Source organism: Lemur catta, chromosome 10 (genome assembly GCF_020740605.2).
Source record: "Lemur catta isolate mLemCat1 chromosome 10, mLemCat1.pri, whole genome shotgun sequence".
Lineage (NCBI taxonomy): Eukaryota > Metazoa > Chordata > Mammalia > Primates > Lemuridae > Lemur > Lemur catta.
This window is the reverse complement of record NC_059137.1, coordinates 10,796,737-10,820,610: the sequence shown is the minus strand read 5'-3', so window position 1 is coordinate 10,820,610 and position 23,874 is coordinate 10,796,737. Positions and strand designations below refer to the sequence as shown.

The 23,874-nt window shown below is 37.6% G+C and overlaps 1 protein-coding gene across 9 annotated transcripts in view; it reads right to left on the bottom strand.

The window, feature by feature from the left end:
• The window catches only part of DENND1A (DENN domain containing 1A), a 492,893-nt gene that overhangs the window by 443,115 nt on the left and 25,904 nt on the right, over positions 1-23,874 (bottom strand). For 8 of the 9 annotated variants that reach the window (XR_006737850.1, XR_006737851.1, XR_006737852.1 and 5 more), the window contains exon 2: positions 13,142-13,212. Coding sequence is in view for 5 of the 9 variants with exons in the window: in XM_045563071.1 (XP_045419027.1) it covers positions 13,142-13,212 (71 nt within the window). In the remaining 4 variants the exon portion in view is untranslated. Of the gene's footprint in view, positions 1-13,141; positions 13,233-23,874 lie in introns of those variants that run through there. The other variant, XM_045563072.1, reaches the window with a different exon arrangement.

Sequence of the window (23,874 nt, the reverse complement as noted above, 5' to 3'; positions counted from 1 at the left end):
CAGAGTAAACTACATTTCCTTTACTAATCCTTCGAACACTTGTTAAACTCGAGTGTGCTGACAAATTTGCCACTGCAATCACATTTTGGTTTCTAACAAGTTAAAAAAAATACTTCGGTTGTACTAAATTGTATTACCATCTTCCTTGAACACCAAGTGAGAATTTATGCTGCCTTCGCAAACTGTTGAAAGAGGCACTCCCTGGGGAGAAATAACTTTTGGCACATTGCAGAGCAAAGCTAAAGTTACAGAAGCAGGCTAAAATATCTCTTTCACCACACACATTTTCTCTCCTTCCCTCTCTCTCTCTCTTCACCCAACACTTAAACATGCTATGTCCTCTGTAAGAAGCTGAGTAGGGGCATAAGAACTGCCGTGGAAGACCCTGACTTTAAGTTCATAGTCTGCAAAACTTTTAAGTTTCAAATTAATGTGAGGGTTTTTTTTTAAGTATCTTTTCCATGTTGTTGGAACTATATTAACAAAACTCCAAATTGCTTCACCCAAAAAACCCCAGAAAATCATTATCAAGAGTCACAAAGACTCTATAGTCCCCCCAGCTATGAAAAATAATATAGCTCTCCTTTTGTGTCAAGAGGCTGAAAGAATGGAAAATAATTTGATGTGACAGGAAAAGAAAGAAAACTAACTAGGCACTAGTATTTTATTATATTTAATCTTCACTGCAACCCTAAAAGATAAGTACTATCAAACTTAGTTTGCAAATGAGAAAACTCAACAAAAAAGATGAATAACTTCCCCAAGGTCAGATTGCTGTAAGTTGCAGTGCTATAATTAAGACCCAAGTCCAAATTTCTTCCCACTACACCCACTGCTTCTGCTAGAGAAGAGGGTGGAAAAACAGCGTTTAGTGACACAAATTCCCATGATGCCAGACCACCAAGCAGTTTCCCAGGGGTGGCAGAAAAAGTCTAAAATGTAAAAAGTGTGGGCTGCCGCCAAGGCCTGGGGTAAATGCCCCATTGTACTCTGGGAAGTCTGATGGACACTTACAAAATGGAGAGGAAAAGGCATTCCTCGCCTACTGAGACGAACGTGAGCGCGCCCTCCTTTAAACTTTTCATCCTAAGCACATCTGCTCATAGAAAAGGCAGAATAACATCTTTCGGAAAATTGCTTAAGAGAAAACTACAACAGAATTCTTGCCTCAAACATAAATACCCTGCCCCTAGATGTACTCACAGATTTCCATTAAAAAACACAATATAGCAAATCCAGCAGCCATTCTACTCACTGGTAATGAGATATTTATCAACAATAAAACTGCAGAGATTAATTAAAATATCAAGGTTCTGTGCAATAAGTTGGAATTGTGCCAACTCATTTATTGGTCCAACAAACATGTACCAGTCACTGTTCTAGGTGCTGGGCTCACATCAATGAACCAAGTCAGCGAAGATCTCTGCCCTCATGAAGTTGATATTCTTAGGCTAAGCGTGATTGCACAGGGTCCCTTCAAGCTTATCAGAATCTGACTAAAAGTCATACTTTTGATTAATAAAAGAAAAATAAGTATTCCTCCAAGGCTTTGCAAATGCTTTTCCTTCTGCTGGAATGTCCTCTTCCCATCCCCAACACCTATCACACTTGTAAATATTGATGAATGGATTAACTGTGGTTTTTTTTTTTTTTAATCTTTCAAAACAAAAAGAGGAAAATGTAGCAGTACTCAGCTCTAAATCTCAACTTAAATTGGGTCTAGACCTGAGCTTTGATCCTGCAGCAGGCCCAGAGAAGCCTAAATAAAACCCGAGTCAACTCGATGTCCATTCAGCAAACACAAGAAAAATTAGGTCAGCTTGTTCCAGGGTCCACCCCAGGGATTAAGAACTTTCTAAAAGCCTAAACTGAACTTGCTAGGGCTGTCAGAGGTAAGAAAGAAACCTAAAGAAGCCTCCCTAAAGGCTTGGGGCCTGGAACTGCCTTAGGACGGGTCCCAATGCCCAGCTATCAAGTGCACAGAATCAAAGAGCCCACAATAGGATCAGGTGACACATCCCCAGTTCAGACTCCCAGTGATCCTCAATTTCTAGTTTAAAGGATCAAAACAAACAAACCCAATTTATTTATTTATTTATTATTTATTTTTTGAGACAGTGTGTCACTCTGTTGCCCGGCCTAGAGTGCCATGGCGTCAGCCTAGCTCACAGCAACCTCAAACTCCTGGGCTCAAGCAATCCTTCTGCCTCAGCCTCCCGAGTAGCTGGGACTACAGGCATGAGCCACCATGCCTGGCTAATTTTTTTGATATATATTTTTAGCTGTCCATATAACTTCTTTCTATTTTTAGTAGAGACGGGGTCTCACTCTTGCTCAGGCTGATCTAGAACTCATGAGCTCAAATGATCTGCCCGCCTCGGCCTCCCAAAGTGCTAGGATTACAGGTGTGAGCCACTGCGCCCAGCCCCAATTTATTTTTTTTAATGGTAGTTCAAACTAAGAGGTACTCTGTGCCATGTCCTATGTGCAATTCTTTAAATTTTTTTTCCTCATTTAATCCTCACAACACTATGAGATATTACCATCATCATGCCCACTTTACAGTTTAGGAAACTGAAACAAGGAGAGAGATTAAGTAATTTGCCCAAAATCACACAGGGATGTGTCCTATATGGGAGAACCCCAATTTGAATCCAGATGATCTGACTCTAGGAACCATGCTCTCAACTATATTTCACTAATTATATTTTGGGGGCTTAGGGGTGGAGCATATTTCTATTAACGGAAATATTTAGTAGGAAGAAGTAAATTAAATGTTCTGCTTAGCTGATTTTTATACTTCATTGAGGGCCATGATGTAAATATTTTCATTTCAGCCTTTGTAGAAAATCTTTCCCAAATATTTTTGTCAATTTTCCTTTCATAGTAAGTACAATCTAAAAAACTAATGTAAATTTCTTTTTATGTTCAAGACTCCGATTCCACCATTCTGAGTATCTGTGATCATTACTGCTGGGGATAAAAAACTGGGCTAAATATACACTAACATTAGACCACATTCTAGAAATGGGTTTTAATAAATCTCTGATACTAGCTTATTTTTCTCAGCATCTGGCTCTTCTCACAAGTAGACAGCTTAAATAAAAACTCTGGTAACTGAGGATTGATCGTTGGGTTCTTATTAAACTTCAAATGCAACACATAAGTGGAGGAAAAATAAAGATAGGTTGACCATTTTAAATTATTCATGTGCCCAAAGTGTGTTTTTCTGGGAACAACTCAGAATCAATCTTATATTTTCTGAAAAAGAAAATTGGTCAATTCAGGCAGTTTTCTTTTCATCAAGTTTTCATGTCATTGATATAATAGTAACTACTATTACTCTAATATTTGAATCCTTTCAAAAAGGAATTTAAATAAATTCTATCAGAAAGAAGGTTTCATCTCAATATCACAACTGCAGGAAGTTTTGTTTGTTTTTGGTTTGGAATTTGGGATTTTTATGTTTTTAACTTAAGGATGATGTTAAATTAAGTCACCACAAAAATGCCTACTTCATACTACTTCCTGTGTTAGGCATTTTAATACATATTATCTTTCATTTATAAAACAACCTGCCAAGTAGATAGAAGTGCCATTTAAACAATGGGCAAACTAGAACTTAGTTTAAATAACTTTCCCAAGACCAAACAATTAGCGAGTGGCAGAAGAAATCTGAACCCAAGTCTGTCTGATTTCAAAGTCTAGACTTCCCATTACATTGTTTTTATTATAAATTATCCAAGAAAATATTTAATGGCATTGTTACAATCTAGACAGCAATTTATTTGCATCTATTTTCTCCTCAAATAAGCCTTCGTGATAGCAAAAATCTAATGCCTAAGAACACATTAAAGGTAAGAAAATTGTCTTTAAATCAAGGAACTTATTAAAGTCTCCTGCTGAGCAAAGCAAGCTCATAGTGGTATCTTTAGTAAAGTTTTCTTTTTCTAATGAAAGCCTTTGAGCAGACTGCATATTTTCAATGTAACATGAAGAAGGAAATGCAAAATGTGTTGTGAAATAATACCAAAAGAAGTTCAAAAGCTAGAATGCAACTTCCTAAAGATTTTTTTTAAAAAGTCTTCTAAGCATTGAAAACATGAGGTCTAGTTCCTGTTTTATAGAGCTAACACTCCACACAGTGTACCACAGTCTAAAGTGAATGCTCAAAGAACAGGTGATTAAAGAATCAGATGTCATGTAGACTCTTGGGGATATCAGCCTTATATGGCAGTTTAAGAAACCTAAAGATCTACATTTTTAAGCATTGAAACTTTATCATTTCAGTTATAAATATTTCCAAACTAGATTTTTTGCTTTTTTGCAAAGAATATTTTGAGTACAACATTTTCTTGATGGCTGCAATGGACATTTGTTTTGGCTGCCATTCTCCCTTTTCTTGCTAATAGCACCAGATTTTCCTCTGGGGAACTACCCTGCCCCATTTTCAGGTTATGGGATCCAGGTGGCAGTGAATAGTCCCCCCCACATACACACTCCCTAACATCTCAGAGTCACCAACCAGGAGTCATGATGATTGGTTCATAGATGGGTAGATGACCCAAACAGCACCTACCTATTACAGCCAGCCCTTGGACTAAGGCTCAAAATACTACAAGACATTCTTTTTCTATTTGGGTAGCTAAATTGATAGGATATAAGCTTGGATTTGTTAGTAGCCATCTTTGCCATCATAGAGGAAGCACCTGCCCAATATAAGGAACACTTACCCAGAAATGAACCCAACGCAGAAGACAAAGAACCAAGAGATACAGCAAATCTCTGAAAACCTGAGTGGAAGACCTAGATCCAGCAGAAACCAAAGCCAGTTTTACCATTGAACTTCTCAGTGTTGAGAGCCAATAAATTCCTCTTTTTGTTCGAGTCAGATTTATTAATAGTTGCATTTCTGCCACTTCCAATGAAAAGGATCCTGATGAATACAATGATTTAATGTTATCAACATGACCAGTGATTGTGCTGAGCAATATAACACAGGGAAATCCTCAGGGCATACTAAAGCACTTACAGCATTAGCTAAGGGCTTTTCCATAAATAAGGAACTTAAGTTTTAATAGATGGACTCTGAGAAATCTACTTTGTCTAGTTATTTTTAGTTTCTATTCTTCAGCTATGTTAAATTGATAACAGTTGCTGAATAGCAGAGAGCTCTAGACAAACTTAAACTCTTGCCTTAAACAAAAATAATAATTTAAAATAACAGCTCCATTTATAAAGAACATTCCATGTGCCATGCACTAAGCAGTCCCATTTAATTCTTTGAACTGCATAAAGTATGTACCATTAGTGCCCTCATTTTTATAGTTAAGAAAACGAGGTTCTGAGATTGTGATTTAAAGGACACTTAAAAAAAAAAATTCAACAATCTCATTGCTCACATTAATTTTAAAATTTAGTAGATCAATGAATTCCTGGTCTACCTAGAAGGCCAAAGGCCTAATACTGTGAACCACTAATATAGCAAGAAGAACCACACTGTCACGAATAAACCAAATATTATGAGACTCCTGTATATCATAATTTATACCCAGATGGCCCCTAAATTGCACTATTTAGGAACAAGAAGAAATCTGGAATCTGCTTCAAATAAGCTTATACCTATATATAGGTATACGCAAGACATAATTTCTGCCCTCATGGAGCCCCATTTTTCTTACCAATATAATTGGGATAATACTTCTTACTTCATTAGGTGGTGGACAAAAGCTTTGTTATAACGAGCTCTCATTAGGCTCACCTCTAGTTTAAAGAAATAATCATTATTATAGCAATCTTGAGAAAAAGAGACAAGGCACATTATAATTCTCAAAGCTAGAACCGAATTTTTTAAATCAGCTTAAAAAGTACACCGAGATGAGGTTCCACACCTCTATCCCAAACAAGATTTTTATCTAACTAGCATGTCAAGTACTCAGAGTCAGGAAAATTTACAAAAATGTTTTTAATAATCCATGTCTTTTTAGTGAGTGGAATTTGTCCCAACTACACTACCAAGAATTACGGTCCATATCTTAATATTCCATAAAATGGATTCACTTTCACTGGAAAATTCAAGAGAAAAAAAATTAAGAAAAGCTGAACTAATAAGGCTGACCAAAAAAAAACAAAAAATAAGAACAAAAAAAACCCAAGAATCCCTTGTATAGTTCATGAATAAAACCATTATCTCCCCCAATTTTCTGTACAGGCATGATTTCTCTTCCCCCATGTTAACATTATCTGACTTTTCTAACCACTACCTGTGCAGGTAATGTTAACCAGTTATTTTTGGAAGATGCCACAGGAATAAAATCAAAATGCTGATTCTACAATTTGGTGGTCGTCCAGTCTGGGCATGTTAACCTCTTTGAATCTCAGTTTCCTCAAACATAAGACCTATTTTAGAGAGCAATTCAGGGTTTAAGAAAGCAATATTAAGAAAAGTGCCTGGGACAAAAGAAGGACTCAATAAAAGTTGGCTAGTTTATGACCATTGTTCAAGCTTGCTGTGATTCATTACCTTTACTGTTACTGAAAGTGAATAAGATGATAACTTAATATCTCAAAAATATTTTAATCTGGAATAAAACTTGACTCTTAAAAGACCCCCCCATACCACTTCTAAAGAGACAACATAGTTTTAGTCAATTTTTAAAAAATGTTTAATAATATTGAGTATCCACTGTGACCACAGATATTCAGGCAAAGCTCCTAGACCATAATTACAGTCCTGTAAAATGAAAGCTGAAGTTTCAAATCTGGCTCTCAATACCTAATACAGAAATGTGGATAGTTATTTAAAAGAGATTTTAAGTAAAGATTTAAGCAAAGGTAACCAAAAAACTCAGAAACCAAAGCACCATGTCTTACGGATTCCTTTCACAGAGTTCCTACAACAGTTTCTTAACTTGACTATCCCCTTCTTTCTGAAAAGTGGCTACTGGGCTCCTGCACTGAAAATGCTGGGAGCAGGGCAGACACAGGAGGACACTGGTTGCCAAATAGCCCTGAAGAACCTGATGCTGCCACTCTCCCAGTGCTAAGCGTCTGCCCAAGAAGAGTGCCCGCAGCAGGCTCAGAGATGCCAGCTGTAATGAGACACTTGTGTTTGAAATGGATTCCAGAGTTTCTGCATGCCAGTACCATCTGATCATGGGACCTTGCAGGCTGATCTCTCTTGCAAGAGCACCCTCTTCTGAGACCTTTGGTCACACAGGCTCAATTCAGCTTTGGGAGCTTTCACAACTTGAGGTGACTGTCTTGGTTTTCTGGGATCCCTATTTAAGGGTGGGTTCTTAACAAATGTATCAATTAGAGTACACAAAGTAGAATGTGGCAAAAAAGCATTAAAAAAAAATTAGAACAAAGCAGATCAAAGATTTACTTAAAACAATCTAACATCTTTTTAAAGTATTAAAATCACATACCTAAATGACAAGCATTATACACAAAGATGTTCACTGGCATCATTTACAACAGGAGAACCTTGGAAACAATCTAAAGACTTAGTTACAAGTAAATACAGCACATAAACATGAGGTAATTCACAGCAACTAAAATGATTTTTATAAAGCTATATTAGTAATTTTAGGAAAAGCTTAACAATTGAGCAAGAAAAAGTTTATGTATTTTATTTCCACATACACACACACACACACACACACACACACAAGGAAATAAATATACCAAAACATCAACAGCAGTTATTGAGTGATGATTTTTCTCTTTATAATTTTTCAAAACATGTTAAGTTTTATGCACTCAAAAACTAATCAGAAAACAAGATACTAGAAATTTAAAGATGAATGAAAAAAACACCAGGATAATCTGTCCATATGCATTAGATAACTTGAGAAAAATTTTAATGCATATTTTTGTTTACAATGAGAACATACCACAGTATAAGAAAAATTGTAAGAATGAAACTCCCACAGAAGTTTATAGAACAAAATGTATGCTAAATCCTCCAATTAAAGATCCATAAAGTAGTTTCAGTGCTTTCTAACCCACCTTCTCACAGTGGGGAATTAATCCCTCTAGGGGGACGCAAACAAACTTCAAAGAGAAGATTATGCCCAGACACTAGTACTGTACGGTGTAAGGTTTATATCTAAGTTTGTTCAGATACTTTGGCATAGATCACAGATGCAGATCCAAGGAACAAAGAGTAACTTTAAAGTAAATTCTTTGCAATCATTTAAGATAGCAAAAATAATGCATTAAATAATAGAAAAGGGCAAATATTACAAGTTTTATTAAAAACAAATAAGAAGGTTGTAGAAGTAGACAAAAGGTACCTAAAATCAAATATTTAGTGACAGTGTATTCACTGGTAACATGTAACTAGAAAATCTTATGAATTCCCAAAGTAAGTACCATGAGTTCGGTTTGTGTATACAATTTTATTTGCACAATCTTTGGAAAGTGTTCCATTCAGTGTTAGGGGCCTTAATACAATTTCTAAGTAGAACTGACAGATCACATGTCCCTTCCACAGATGTCATGAGATACTCCTCAGAGCACAGAACACATGAGGGATAGTTTTCAATACGTGTCTTCATTAGCACAGACATGAAAAGTAATCAACGGAAAAAAGAACTGTCCTTAAAGTTTAGTAATATTTCTTACTGGCCTATCTCACATCTGGCACCTTTTTATTAACATCATTAGGTAATTATTTAGGTATGATGTGAAGTACCTGATTACTTAATAAAATGTTTTCAGTAGAGGCATAGCATATCTTAGTAAGTGAGCTTTATTTAGTTTTCCACTTTTTGAAAATCATGAATAAGAATCAAATTTAGAGTTTAATTTTTCTGGATATTAGTCATCTCACAGAAAACTAAAATCCTTGGTAGATTAAAGACCTAAATGTGAAAGGAAAAACTATCTCTCTCTTAGAAGAAAATATTGGAAAATATCTTTGTATCTGTAGGATAGGAAAATACCGATAAATTAAAACAAAGAAGTTTTGATCAAAGATACCACTGAATGAAAGATAAACCACAGAATGGAAGATATTCACAACACATATAACCAGAGAGTTAATAACCATAATATATAAAAAATTTCTTATAAGCCATAAGGGTAGAAAATTCAATTTAAAAATGAGCAAGAGACTTGAACAAGCACTTTACAAAAAAAGATATTCAAGAGGCCAATAAGCCTATGAAAAGGTGCTCAATCTCATTAGTCATCAAAAAAGTATACAACCCTCAGGTTGGCAAAAATCAAATTTAACTGTACTAAGAGCTCACTGAAGTTGTAGAGCAATAAGGACTACCAAATACTGCAGGTGGGGGTATAAACTAGCACAATCAATTTTAAAGAACAGCTTGACATGATCGAATATTCAAGCATGTTATGTTATATATCCTACGGAAATGTATGTTTACATGCACCAGGATTCATGTATAAGAAAGATCACAGCAACATTGCTGGTCATAGCCAAAAACTGCAAACAATTTCAAACGCTGTCAACAGTAGAATGAATAACTAAATTCCAATGTAATTCTACAGTATATTACACAGTGATAAAAAATGAATGATTGTAGTTCCATAAAACTTGGAAGACCTGTACAAACATAATCAAGCAAAAAAGCAGCAAAACTACATATAGAATAATTCTATTTCTATAAACAGAAACAGACACAATGAAATTATGTGTTTCAAGGATGTTTCCTTATGTAGTAAAACTATGAAGAAAAACAAAGAAATGATTATCATAAAAATCAGGATAGTAGTTACCTGTGAAGAAAGGGAGGGAGGGGCCTCTCGAGTGCTGGTCAAACCCACCTCTAACATTTACAGGGCCCGGGCAAGGGTACAAATAGAGACCCACACACCATATGTCTAAATATTTAAGTATTTGAAAGTTATAAAACAAGCTTACAAACTATTAAATACGTTCTATTCTCTTGTCATGAAGGATATATCTTTATAACTATCCAGAAGGCCAGATTCATACTGAGAATTTCTAGATTCCTTAGAACTCATGCAGAAAAATGGTGGTGCAGGGAAACTGGCCACTGGTTCACTGTCCACTGCCCCCTCCCCATCCCGCACTGCAAGGGACCTCACACACCGGCATGCAATTAACCTCACTCACAAGTCCAAGTTCCATCACATACCCTACTCCCCACCAAGCTACACTTAGGGCACCCTTAGGCCTAGCGGTGTATTTACCAGCCACACAGTCTACCTTCAGGAGGACAGATCCCAGGGAAGAGACCCACACAAGCTCAGAGCCAAACTCACAGCCATCTGGGTAAGCAATTCTGAGATCCTGGGTACTCAAAGCATGGTCTAGGATAGAAGGGTCAGGCTCCAAGTGGGCATGTCTGGTATACCCCAGAGATTCCTTGCTCTATGGGACGGGGCACTGTCAGAGAAGGGACATAGCAGAGGCCTCTAATGCACAGAGCCAGGGCAGGGGTCCCTCTTGCCAGGACCAGTATTTCCTAGAACCAATCAACATTATATTTCTTAACCTGGATAGTAGTAAACATGCTACTTATTTTATAATTGTTTGTTAAACTGCATATATAAGTTTTATGCAATTTTTTCACAAATAATGGAACATCACATGCCTGCTGATGTTATGCGCTAAGGAGGACATATATCACTTTCGAGGTACTTTGGCCAAAAATCCATAACCTGAATCTAATCATGAAGATACAATCAGACAGATAAAGATCCATGAAATTTCCACAAACAACAGACCCAAATTCTTCAAAAACATGTCAAAACAGGCAAAGAAAGGCTGTAAAATTATTTCAGACTGAAAGATACTAAATAGATACAAAAACTAAATGGATTGCATTATCCTGGACTGGATTCAGGGGAAACTGCTATAAAAGGACACCATTGAAACAATAGTGATCAAATTCAAAGGTGGACAACAGATACTATATTAATGTTAAATTTTCTGATTTTGAGAACTACTAGAATTATATAAGAAACATCTTTATTCTTAAGATATATACCCAGACGTGTTTAGGGATGAAGAAGGGTCATAACGTCTGCAACTTATTCTTTAATGATTCAGCAAAAATTTTGTGTGGGGGGTGGGTGGTAATAAAGCAAATGTGGCAAAATAGTAACAACTGGTGAATCTAAGGAAAGGGCATATGCACTGGACTGTTCTTTTAACTTTTTCTTCTAAAAATGTTTTTAAAATAGGCCTGGGGCAGTGGCCCACGCCTGTAATCCTAACACTCTGGGAGGCTGAGACAGGAGGATTACTTGAGCTCAGGAGTTCAAGATCAGCCTAAGCAAGAGTGAGACCCCATCTCTACTAAAAACAGAAAAATTAGCCAGGCATGGTGGCGCATGCCTGTAGTCTCAGCTGCTTGGGAAGCTGAGGCAGGAGGATCTCTTGAGCCTAGGAGTTTGGGGTTGCAGTGACCTGTGACACCACTGCACTCTGGCCAGGGCAACAGAGCAAGACTGTGTCTAAAAAAAACACAAAAATAAAACAAGTTTTTAAAACAATAAACTAAAGGTCTAAACAAGAAAGGAGTTGTTGATGGGGAGAGGAATTAGATGGCTGGGATAAGGAGGTAGGACAAAGGCTTTCATTTTGTTCATTCTTCCATCTCATTTCCTTTCAGATTTTGTTCATATTTCAAAAAATTAATTTTAACTTTGGAGAAAAAAAACCTAGAGCATTGAAAGGGGGGAAACATTAGCAACTATAAAAATAAGAAAATTTTGTCCTTATATTTATCTGTCATATCACCGCCATAATCAAATGGTTACTCTGTAAAGTTGTTATACAGAGGTGCTGCTGCATGTACAAAGTTGATAACAGACAATTCCCTTCAAAACCCAATTGTCTCCATGCACACTAAGAGGTATAACTTAACATGGATCTTAACTTTCTACTTCTAGGACAACCATAAATTTATAGTATGTTTCATAGCCTTCATTAGATAATCCAGAAGGTGGAACACAGTTACCCACATTTGCTATTAAGGGAATCCATTCATGTAACAACTATTGGTGACACTGTGCAAAGTCCTGGTGACATGGAGAGATGTGTACAGTGTGGTCACTGCCCTCAAGAAGGCAACTTAGCAGAGAGAAGAGGACTTGAAACAAAAATCCTGGCTATCCCACATGCAGCTATCTGTATTCTCTTGGTAAGTTATTTTACCTAAGATTCTATTTTCTCATAGATATAATGGGAATGTGACTATTACCTTTAAAGGTAGTAGTGCAAGGATTGTCACCACAGGTGTCAGCATGTAGGATAACAGAACAACAGGTATCCAATAAAGGTAGCTATGTTTACAATTATTACAATCTAATTAAAATAATGAAAGAGAAAATATGCCCAAGGTTGTAAAGCCAATTAACAGTGTAGCTACCATTGGAATCCTGATTACTCCAAGCTTTCTAATCCAAGTATATTTACTCTCCCTAAACACCAAATAATATAAGCAGGTGTTTGTGTGTATGGATCAAGAGTCCCTAGCATATCCTTAAACGAAATGCGTTACTCTCTTAGGCACCAAGAAAAAGAACACCAGATCATAAGGTTATTTTTCTCATTGACCAAGAAAGATTTTAGGTCAGGAGGTGACGTACACTGCCTGGACGAGATACCCTAATCTTATCAAAGACTCTCTTGTCCAGGGATACATATCCAAATTAGTCCAAAAGTTAAGCCAAAGGAGGTATTTTATTCAACTAATTTCCAACCTTCTTTCACCAGCAGACAACATTTGCTAAATTAAGTCCATTTCAAGCAACTCTTCCAGTTTGGTGGCAGAGAATTCCCTTTATATTATTTTGTATCCTATAACCTAACTCTAAGCCTTCTTCATTATCAAGGTGACGATATTTCACACTAAATAGTTGACTTCCACGCATCTGTGAAAGATACAAACCAAGACCCAACGAATACAATAAACAAAGCCATACTTCAAGCCTGTTATGCTTGAACTCTTAATTCAAACTATTTTATTCTCCATTCTTTCCAGGATGATGTGGGCACAAATTAAGAGGAAAAGGCACTTAAACATACTTAAAGATAAATAACAGTTTCCTCATATTATTCATATACTATGCCATGTGCATGGCTATCTCACACAATAAACAAACACACCATATCATAATCAAACATGCAAAGTACCTGAAAGAGCGCCACCTGTCCTAGGATAGGCCACTTCAACATACACTTCAAACGTGGTCTCTGGATTTTGCCTACAAAAGAAACAGATCATGATTACTGACAAGAAACAAGGCAGCATAGAACATGTGGGCTGCAGTGTAAGGCTAAACCCCACAACTTAATCACCATGTAACTTTGGGCAAGTTACTCAACTTCTCTTAGCCGCACCTTCCTAATCTACAAAATGAAAACACCTAGCCAAAAGAATTATTGTAAAACTTCAAGAAAAGACACAAAAGTTGCCTAGGCACGATGTCTGGCACATAGTAGGCTAGCCATTACTACGATTTCACAGAATGTCATATTTCCCATTTCCACAGCTGGATCTAAAAAGCCAGAGGCAGAATGTGGAGGAAACTCAGATCAAGGCAACATCTTGAAGCCCTCTCCCCCATGTTCCAGGATAAAACACTCATATGACAAAATTGACTTGCTTAATTACAAGTTTTAAAGACTGAAACAAGAGAAGCTGTTAAATAGTCCTATTCACTAGACTGTTGTGAAGACAGGACACTAATCTAAATGTAAGACACTTTCCCACATAGGGGCCTTCCCCCATATTGGCAATGGCAACTACAAGAATGTTCATTATTATATCCTTTTGCCTTATGTCACAAATATTTCCAGCACTAACAGAATGTTAATGGTTGTTAATTCTAAATAACATTGTAGTTATATTATCTTTGAATTTTCTCTTTAATTTAAAAACAATAAAAAGATTATTTCTAGATTGAATAAAAATCATCTAGCAGAAGAGAATGTTATATTTTCAAACATCTATAATTTAATTCTATTTTAGACCTGACAACAAAGTTCAAATAAGAAATTTTCTGAGCTGCCTAATCATATCTAAGGGTTAATTTAAAACAAATAAATACTTTAAATCTGCCTAGTAGAATTTACTTTTCAAAATAACTATCTCACTTGCCTCATTTCACCCTCATCATCATCCTGCAGGGCAGGTGTGTCAGGCAGTACTCTCACAACACAGGTAAGTAACCTGAGGCAATGAGAGTCCAAGTGACTTGTCTGTGATCCCACAGCTAGTCAGAAACAGCCAGGACCAGAACTCACACCTCCTGGCTCTCAAATTCTGTGTTTCATTGATTCTAAGATGAACTTTCTCCCCTCACATTTTCATATCTCTTACAACCTATAGCATTTTATAATTCTAAATGGCAGCATTTTTTTTCTTAGTAACACAAAAAATAATGGTTCATCTTATAAATAGTGCCATCTTAGATTCAATAAAATATGGTAATACTCCCCCTACTTCCTTAGGAAGGAAAAAGAAAAATGTGTGATTTGTGAATCAGAGATCTACTTATTTCTCTTCTAAAGGATCATCATCTCTTCACTGAAGGAAAACATGGGCTTTTGCTTTACATAGAGTTGGCTACTCTAAAATTCAGGGTATTTAAATATACCTTGTCAAATAAGTTATTTTAAAAAATAGACACGAAATCAGAGTATCTTACTTTAAAAAAAAGTAAACTGAAGTTTCAAGGAGGCCTTAAAAAAATTTTGCGGGTACAAAATGACTTACAAAGTTAGCATCCTTTGGTACCAAACATTTGTAGAAAATGTCTTATGAAAACACCCCTTTCATTCAAAAGATCTCAAGGTAGAGCATTTGATGAAAGAAAGGAATGTTCTAAGGTCATCTTTCATGAATAATAGTATATAATCTGAAGAACATCAAGAAGATTCCCTCTAAAACCTAAAAATGTCTTTCTTAAGGCTATTTTGCAACTAGCTGAATTTCACCTCAGAATTTCAATCCTCTGTGATTAACAGCTTTCAAAATGTGTTCTACAGGACCCTAGGATGCCATGGAGGTTCTCCAGAGCTTCCACACATTTTTTTACTCAAATTGCCATTTTTTAATTTACTTTTATGCATTTTAAAAATTGAGATAACATGAGCATGCAAGGTGTTACAAATTTTAAAACACTGTAGCACCAACACACCAACCTGTGCCACGGGGTATTTTGCACAGCTGTGCTCTCTCTCTCAGTGAAGAATGTCCTAACATTGTCTATACTGTCTCTGCTTCTTCTCCCTTTCTCTCTTTAACACACTTCAACCAGGCTTCTGAACCCACCACACCACTGAAACAACTCGTCAAGGTCACCAAAGACCTCCACATTGCTAAAATGCTCAATTCTCAGAGCTCATCGTACTCAGCATTTGACACAGCTGATCTATTTACCCAACTCCTTAAAACACTTTCTCCCTTGCCTTCCAGGATATCATTCTCTATTAAGTCCTCTTCCTCTCTACCTTACTGGCTACTCCTTTGCTAGTTCCTTTTCATGCTAGCTCTCCTACTCTCCCTGTCTACACTCATGACTTAGGTGATATCATTCAGCCTCTTGCCTTTAATTACTATGCTCCAAAGTCATGTCTCCAACCTGACTTCTTCCCTGACTCCAGATTCCCTTATCCAATTGTCCAATCAACATCCCCACCTAGACATCTAAGGAATAAAGGAAGTACAGACTAGCCTTCCTGAGGTCTAAAAGATTTCAATAAATGATCAACCAGTTCCACGATTCTCAAACTCTGGCATGTATTGTAATCACCTGGAGAGTTTCTGGGGTTGGATTGAAGAATTAGCATTTCTAACAAGTATCCAGGTAATACTGATGCTGCTGGATCGGTGACCACACTTTAAGAACTACTGATCCAGTTAAATGGAATTCTTCCAAATAATTTGGTACATACAATATAAAATAAACATAGGGTATACCGCCATAATCCATCATTTCAACAGTGCTTCTGCAATAAAAAATACATTTCAAAGAAAAAAGGCACTTGTAGAAACAATGAAGCTTACTCTTCTTCTACTAATGCCATCCATAGTTACTGCTCACTCTAATAAGGAATAATAAAGCCACCTAAGATTCTTACTCAGTTCAAACTGCTGGCAGAGCTCTATTACATGGAGCCAAAGATTATGACAGTCTCTCAAAAAAAAAAAAAAAAAGAAAAAGAAAAAGAAAAGCAAAAAACTGACTAAAATGCTAAGAACAAATTGGTCTATAATTATAAGTTATAGTCATGCTTATCCATGACCGTTTACATGTTGCCTTATGGAAGAAGTGGTGACTAATGTTGTGACAAGTTATATAACACACCAACAAATATACATAAGTTATTTTAAGGGCCAGTGAAGCCAGTGCAGATGGAAGCATTTTCTACTTCTCTGCAAATCAAAAAATAAATTTAAAAGTATCTCCTCTACATGCAAATGACCAAGCAACCTTTGATTAATATTTTCAATAAGCCTGTAAACAGCTAAGACCACAAAAGTTTCCAGAGTATCTCTGAGACTACCTTGGGACTGCTTATTCCTTCATTACTCTTCAAGATGCTCAATATTTTTAACTACTTGGCTAAAGGAACTGAAAATCCTATTTCTGTCCTATTAACACTCACTGCTAATTTGGTACACATAATGATGCTGAGAATACCACACTGAGAGCCAATTTTCCAATACAGACCCAAGTTTTCCCAGAACACTTCATGATATATCTTAACATATTACCATGGAAATGTCCTGGTTGTGCCATGATATCCCATTATTAATTGCCTTATTCTCCTATACACTCCATGATCTGGAACGCTGCCCACCTGCCAAGCATCTTTTTTTGCCTCCCACCCTCACCTCCTGCAGCCTTGCACCCTAAGATCCAGCCATACAGAACTACTTGTAGCTTTCTAAACAAACCATGCATGCTAATTCTCTGATAATAATACCATTACCATACTACTACCACCGCTTACTGTTTCCTAGGTGCCAGGTATGATCCCAAGCACTTCACATGCATTATCTCAGTTAGTCTTCAATAATACTACAGGTACTACTACCACCCAGTTTAGAGATGAGGACACTGAAGCTCACAGAGGATAAACTGGCCAAAGACAAAGTGAACAAGCAGCAGAATCAGCAGGGAAATAACTCTGAAGGCACTAACCACTTTACTAGCCTACATTATTCAGCTGCTCTTCTTTAAGGCAAGGTCTTTCCAGGCTTTTTCACTTGACAAACTCATTCATCAAACCTCAGCTCAGGTGTGTCCTCCTCTCTGGGACACTTTCTCCAACCCCCACCACTCATAGCCTAGACTGGGTTAAGTGACCCTCCTCTATGTTCCCAGGGCACCCTGTGCTTCCCACTCTACATGCTCTTGCCACATTCAACCCTGAGGCAATTACAATTACCTGGGGAACTTTTAAAAATCCTGATACCCAGTCTACACCCCAGACCAATTAAATCAGAATCTCCAGGCATCGGTATTTAACTCAACTTATTCCAAAGTGCAACCAAGGTTGAGAAGAAGTGGTGTATCTCAGATTAAATATCTGTCTTCCCCACTAGACTGGCAGCTTCTTGAGGGCACCAACTGTGTCTTCTCATAAGCCTAGTCTGACACCTGGCACAACAAATGTTTCATGAATGAGTTTTCCTCCAACGTCTGACATGTAGTTTCCAGCTTCCACTAACTGCTTCTCTTTCTCTGACAACAGGTAATTTACAGATTACACACTGCTTATACCTAACTACTACTCTTTAAAGATGTTTTCCCTTTGGAGTCAAAGGTATCAAGAAGTCACACCTACTGACAACAACCTCGGCTCTTACATATAGAAAAACGACAGATACAAACAGCTAAAATGTGTTTGAAAGAAGAGAGGTCTGCTCATTTCTTGCTTCTGGGAGAATGAAGGCTGAGAGTAAGCCAAGAGAACATTTCTATTCAATACCTCTCTGCTGAACACAATTCTCGGTGATTCACTGGAAGGGCCATGCTTGTTGCTCAGGGTCTGTTCTCAAAATGATTAAGTACACTCAGCTTGAAGTCATGAAACAGACAAAGGCTTTGACAATATACAGGCAGCAGAAAAGCTTAATGGCTTTTTCCCAAAGCATCATGCTATTGATCACTCTGCTGGATCATCAGCTTTCAATTAGGATCTACTTTTCTTCAATTATAACATATGAGATTAGGAGAAAAATGTAACACTAACTCCTCACAAAATGAATCTGTGCTGCATATGGTAACCATGCCACAATTTTAGGCCCTCATCCTTTTAAGTGTAATTTAAAGCTACAGACCTGAAACACACACAATATTAGGACCCCTTATTCATTTCACAGCCTCCAAAACTTCAAACCAGCTTCAGTACAGTGTTTCTTAAGTTACAAACTTACATGTTAAGGGGGCTGAGGTATAATGTTTCAAAATTCATACCAAGTGAACTGTCTTAAAGTTGACAACATGGTCAAAAGAAACTTCCATATACCTGTATGGAAAGATTCTTAAGCCGCAATGTAGAAGCAAGGCAACTGGAAGAGGTTTAGCTGCATTCCGAGCAGAGACAGAACCCGAACACCCCTCAGCAATGCGCAGTACTCCATGCAGAGTACTTCAGAACATGCTAGCAAACATCACCTAATAAACATTGTTTTCTTTAAGCTAGACAAACAAGCAAAAAGGTAGTGTTAATATTTCCAACAAGTCTCCATTTGTTTCAGTGGACTCTGAAAGCCAGTTTTTTCCAGGCTGAAAACGCTGTATCAAAGGTTGCTTTCTAACCTATTACAAATTAACACCTCCATAGGAGAATGCAGTCATTGTTAAGACTTGTTAGAAAATGATTAATTTAGTTGTGTAATTATACAAACAAGTCATTTCAAGACTTACACTTAACCTTTCATTTCTAATAATGTTCTCAGGATCAGATTAATAAAGATACACAGATATTGCTATAAATGGAGTCACAAAGTTTTACCTTCCATATACCTGTATGGAAAGATTCTTAAGCCGCAATGTAGAAGCAAGGCAACTGGAAGAGGTTTAGCTGCATTCCGAGCAGAGACAGAACCCGAACACCCCTCAGCAATGCGCAGTACTCCATGCAGTCCTAACAAATCCTCTCGTACGCTGAGCTGCAGTGTAAAATCTAGGCTCTTCAACCATATTAACAGCATTTGCAAAGACGGTATCTATTTCATTTTTGATAAACATTTCTGCCCTTAAAAAAATGTACAAACCTCCCCTTCTCTAAACTGTCCTCTTTCCTTTCTCAATAATTTAAAGTTGTTAGATGTCCATGCTGGTGACAGCCCAGTGTGGGACATCAGAGCCTGAGCAAGGTGAGGAAGGTGTCCCTAATGAAGGGTGACCTGACAAGCGATGTTAGCACATAAGTGGGGTGGGAGGACGTCCATGCTGAGGGATGGCCTGGCATAAGATGTCCAACCTAAGTCAACAACATCTTAGGAATGGGAAGTCAGAGCCCAAGTCAGGTGAGAAGGGTATTCCTGCATGGGGCAGCCAGGCCCGGGGTAAAGCACAGGCAGAATGAAGGGAGTGGCCATGTGAGGACAGCCCATCTGAGGTGTCAGAGCCAGAGGGTGAGAAGCATGTCCAAGCATAAGGGCACTCTAGAGTGGGTGTTGATGTCCACACAGGTATGAGGAGATTGTCCATATGGGGTGGGGGGAAGGGTTGCCCACTGTGATGGTGAGTCAGAGTCCAAACAGGGTAGCGGGAAGAGGAAAGAGGTGGAGAACCACCAGCATAGGCATGGTGATCTCAAGAAAGCAAGGTGAAAGAGGAAAACAGCAACTACATGGGGTGGGGGTGAAGGAGCAGTGTGCCCAAGGCAAATAAGGAGGACAGGAGGAAGTGTGGATTCTCACACCTGAAGTTAACAGAAAACCATCATGACTTATACAGAGTTGGATCTGAATTGGAGATATTTATGTAAGTTCAAGGTTTTCAATATATAGAGATATAAAGTATAAATGTAACCTGACTTTTAACACACACACACACACACACACACACACACACACACTCTCATTTCCTAGCTCTGTCTACTGAAGGGCCTGGGAGCAGCAACACCTCAATAGCAATGAGCACACCTAATGCCCAGACCTTGGTTTCTAAACACACAATTCTCCTCTAAAAGGAACCAGGGCTCCTGAGAAAAACAGCCAATTCCAAGGGCTGGGGCAGAAAAAGTACAAGATGATCTTGGAACATCTTATTATACCAGGAAGCAAAGAAGTGCTCCAAGAATGATAAGGAAATATCAAAGTGACACACAAGCCAGCTTGAAAGGGCATCCACTGGCCAATTCTGGGGTAATTTGAGCATCAAAATCAATAATGATATTACCAGATTCTAATCCATCAAATAATGCAGGAAACCATGAGTCCATATGAACATGAGTGAATAAATTAAAAATTTAATGGGAAATGGGGTATTTACACAGTTTCAAAGTACCTCCCCACAAAATATTTATTAAATACAAAGGGAAAAAAATAACATTTGAGTAGAAATTTGGCAAAAACTACCTTAATTAAGTCATCAAAGTGATCACATCAATACATTGAGAAGAGTGCAGCATCACTTCTATGATAGTCTTGTCAGAGATGCCTAACCTAACAAAACATCAGACCAACTCAAATGAAAGGACCTTCTAAAAAAATATCTGTCCCGTAATTTTCAAAAGTGTCAAGGTCATGAAAATCAAGGAAAGACTTAAGATCTCTTCCAGACTGAGGGAAACTAAAGAAACATGACAACTAAATGCAATGTGTGATTCTTTTACTATAAGGGATGCTATTGGGACAACTACTGAAATCTGAATGGCATTTAAGAATTAGATGTAGTAATGAACTGATGTTAATTTACTGATTTTGGTGTCTGTATTGTGGTTATATAGAATACCCTTGTTTGTATAAAAAGCGCACTGAAGTATTCTAGGGTGTTGGGCATCAGGTCAGCACTTCACTATAAAACGGTTTTGTTTTTTTATGTTCTTTATATTGTACTGCCAACTTTTCCATAAGATTCTGGTTGTTTAAAAAAAATAAAAAAACAAAACCAATCATTCATTAATACTAGTTTCCCTGACCTTCCTTTTACCAAGACTTTCTCTCAGGAATGATGTGAGGGTCTATGGAAAGAACCCCTGACTGAGTATCAGAAAGCCTGGGTTGAAATCCCAGGTGGATCCCTTACTCATTATGGGATTAGAACTAGCCATTTAACCTTTCACAGATCAGCTTCCTCCCCTGTCAAGAGATGACACCTAATCATCTCAAAGCTGTTTCAGGGATCAAATGACAGAAAAATAAAGTGCTTTGTAAATTAATAGGTGTTAAACCAATGAATGTAAAGGGTATTATTTATTATAAAAATTAAAATGATTTCACCTTATTAATAGGCTTTGTAAGTAATCCACATATTGTCGTGTATTTCAAAGACTCAAAACTATTAAACTTTCAAATGCTGTTACTAAAAGCAATCCAGAAAATAAATAACTATCCAAATAGAAACATTAGTCTGGGGAATAAATAAACAGATTTTAAGAACAAGGGGTTAATTGTGCAGTCAGAAAAAAATTCACATTTTACCAAAACTGAAGAAGAAAAAAATCTCTCCTCTACAGAGGAAAAAATACTTAACAAATGCAATGTATAAAAGTCAAAAGAATCTCCAGATATACAACTTGTAGCCCTCAGTCAGTAATAACATGAACATCTGTATATTTTGTGGTTACCATGGAACTCTCACATACATTTCAGAAGCTGCGCTGTCAAAACTTTGTCAGGTAGCGAGATAGTATTATTTTCCTTGTTTTACAGTAAACAAAAAACTAAGGCTAGGAAGTGGTAGGACTCCAGCTGAATCCTGGTTTTCAGATTTCAAGGCTCATGCCTTGGCCAGGCGCGGTGGCTCACGCCTGTAATCCCAGCACTCTGGGAGGCCGAGGCGGGAGGATCATTTGAGCTCAGGAGTTCTAGACCAGCCTGAGCAAGAGCAAGACCCCCTCTCTACTAAAAATAGAAAGAAATTAGCTGGACAACTAAAAGTATATAGAAAAAATTAGCCGGGCATGGTGGTGCATGTCTGTAGTCCCAGCTACTCAGGAGGCTGAGGCAGGAGGATAGCTTGAGCCCAGGAGTTTGAGGTTGCTGTGAGTTAGGCTGACGCCATGGCACTCTAGCCCGGGGAACAGAGTGAGACTCTGTCTCAAAAAAAACAAAAAAAAAAGACCCATGCCTTTTCCACCACACCATGTTATCTATCCAAAAACTACTAACAATTGTTCAGAATAACAGTTAATACTAGAGGGGCTTGGGGCAATGGTGGAGCACAGACTCCCCTGAGGAGCTTCTACTACCTCCACAGAAAAAAATACACTTAAGTTGAATGTTTTACATAAAATTTTCAGGGGGTTCATGAAGTTACTTACAGAAATACACAAAAAGAACCCCTTGTTTCACTGATGACTTGCTTTTATGTTCTTTCTTATTTAATCTTCAAGCCAAGCCTATGGAAGGTTATTACCATTATCCCTTTTAATGGATACCCTGCATAAGACCAAGTAGTTTCTAAACTCTGTTAACATGTACTAAACACTTAACGTGCGTCAGATACTGTTCTAAGCACTTTTCGTGTATTATCTCATTTAATCTTCCCAACAACCCTATGAAAGAGCTACTATTAACGTCATTCCCATTTTACAGATGAGGACATTTAAAAACAAGGAAATTTAAAAGCTTGATCAAAGTCACATAGCTTGTAAGAGATAGAGCTAGGATTTGAACCCAGGCAGTGTAGCTCGAGTCCACATTCTTTATTTTTTAAATCAACTTTTTTTGTTGTGTTTAAGACAGAGTCTCGCTCTATTACCCAAGGCTGAAGTGCAGTGGCTTTATCATAGCTCACTGCAACCTCAAACTCTTGGGCTCAAGAGATCCTCCTGACCTGAGCCTCCCAAGTAACTGGGAGTACAGGTGTGCACCACCATGCCCAGCTAATTTTTTATAGAGAGGGGGTCTTGTTATTGCCCAGGCTGGTCTTGAACTCCTAGCCTCAAGCAATCCTCCTGCCTCAGCCTCCCAAAGTGCTAGGATTACAGGCATGAGCCACCATGCCCAGCTCTTAAATCAAATTTATGTCTACAATATCTTTATCTTTTATTTATACAACTGCATCCACACAAATGTATACTAATATATTAATACATAAATTAAAATGTACCCATTATAGGTGTATAGTTCTGTATAGTTTGGGCAACTGCATATACCCATGTAACCCTACTCTCCACTGATTTTTTTTTTAAATGACACTATAGGCCCAATTATTTTCCTCTTCCACATCCCCTTCAAAAACCAGTGTCTGGCTACTGTGTTAGCACCTAAGGACAACTGAGAAAAGGCCTTCAGAACAGTGGTTCAAGGTACTGAGCACTCCAGAGCAGTCCTCTCAACCACCCAGGGAGTTGGTCACCCAACTTTAGGAAGATCCAAGAATTACAGGGTGTATCTGTCTTCCCAGTGTCCCCCCAGAAGCATTTGAGCTCATCTCTCCTTCATGGTCCTGAGTTCCCAACAATAACTTGCCTTTGCTCTGGCACTGCTACATTTAGACTTTAGTGAGTTCTCAGCACAGATTGCAAAGTCATCACAGACTCATGCTCTTAACAATATCACTTATACTATACCAACTCTCAAGAACCTCAAATCATCTAGGAAGCTTTTTCAAAATCAGATTCCCCAGTTCTACACCTGGAGACTGATTTCACTAGGAGAGGGGTAAATCCCAGGAATCTATTTTCTGAAAAGTGATGCTGATAATATATCTATGAATCTATTTTCCCAAGTG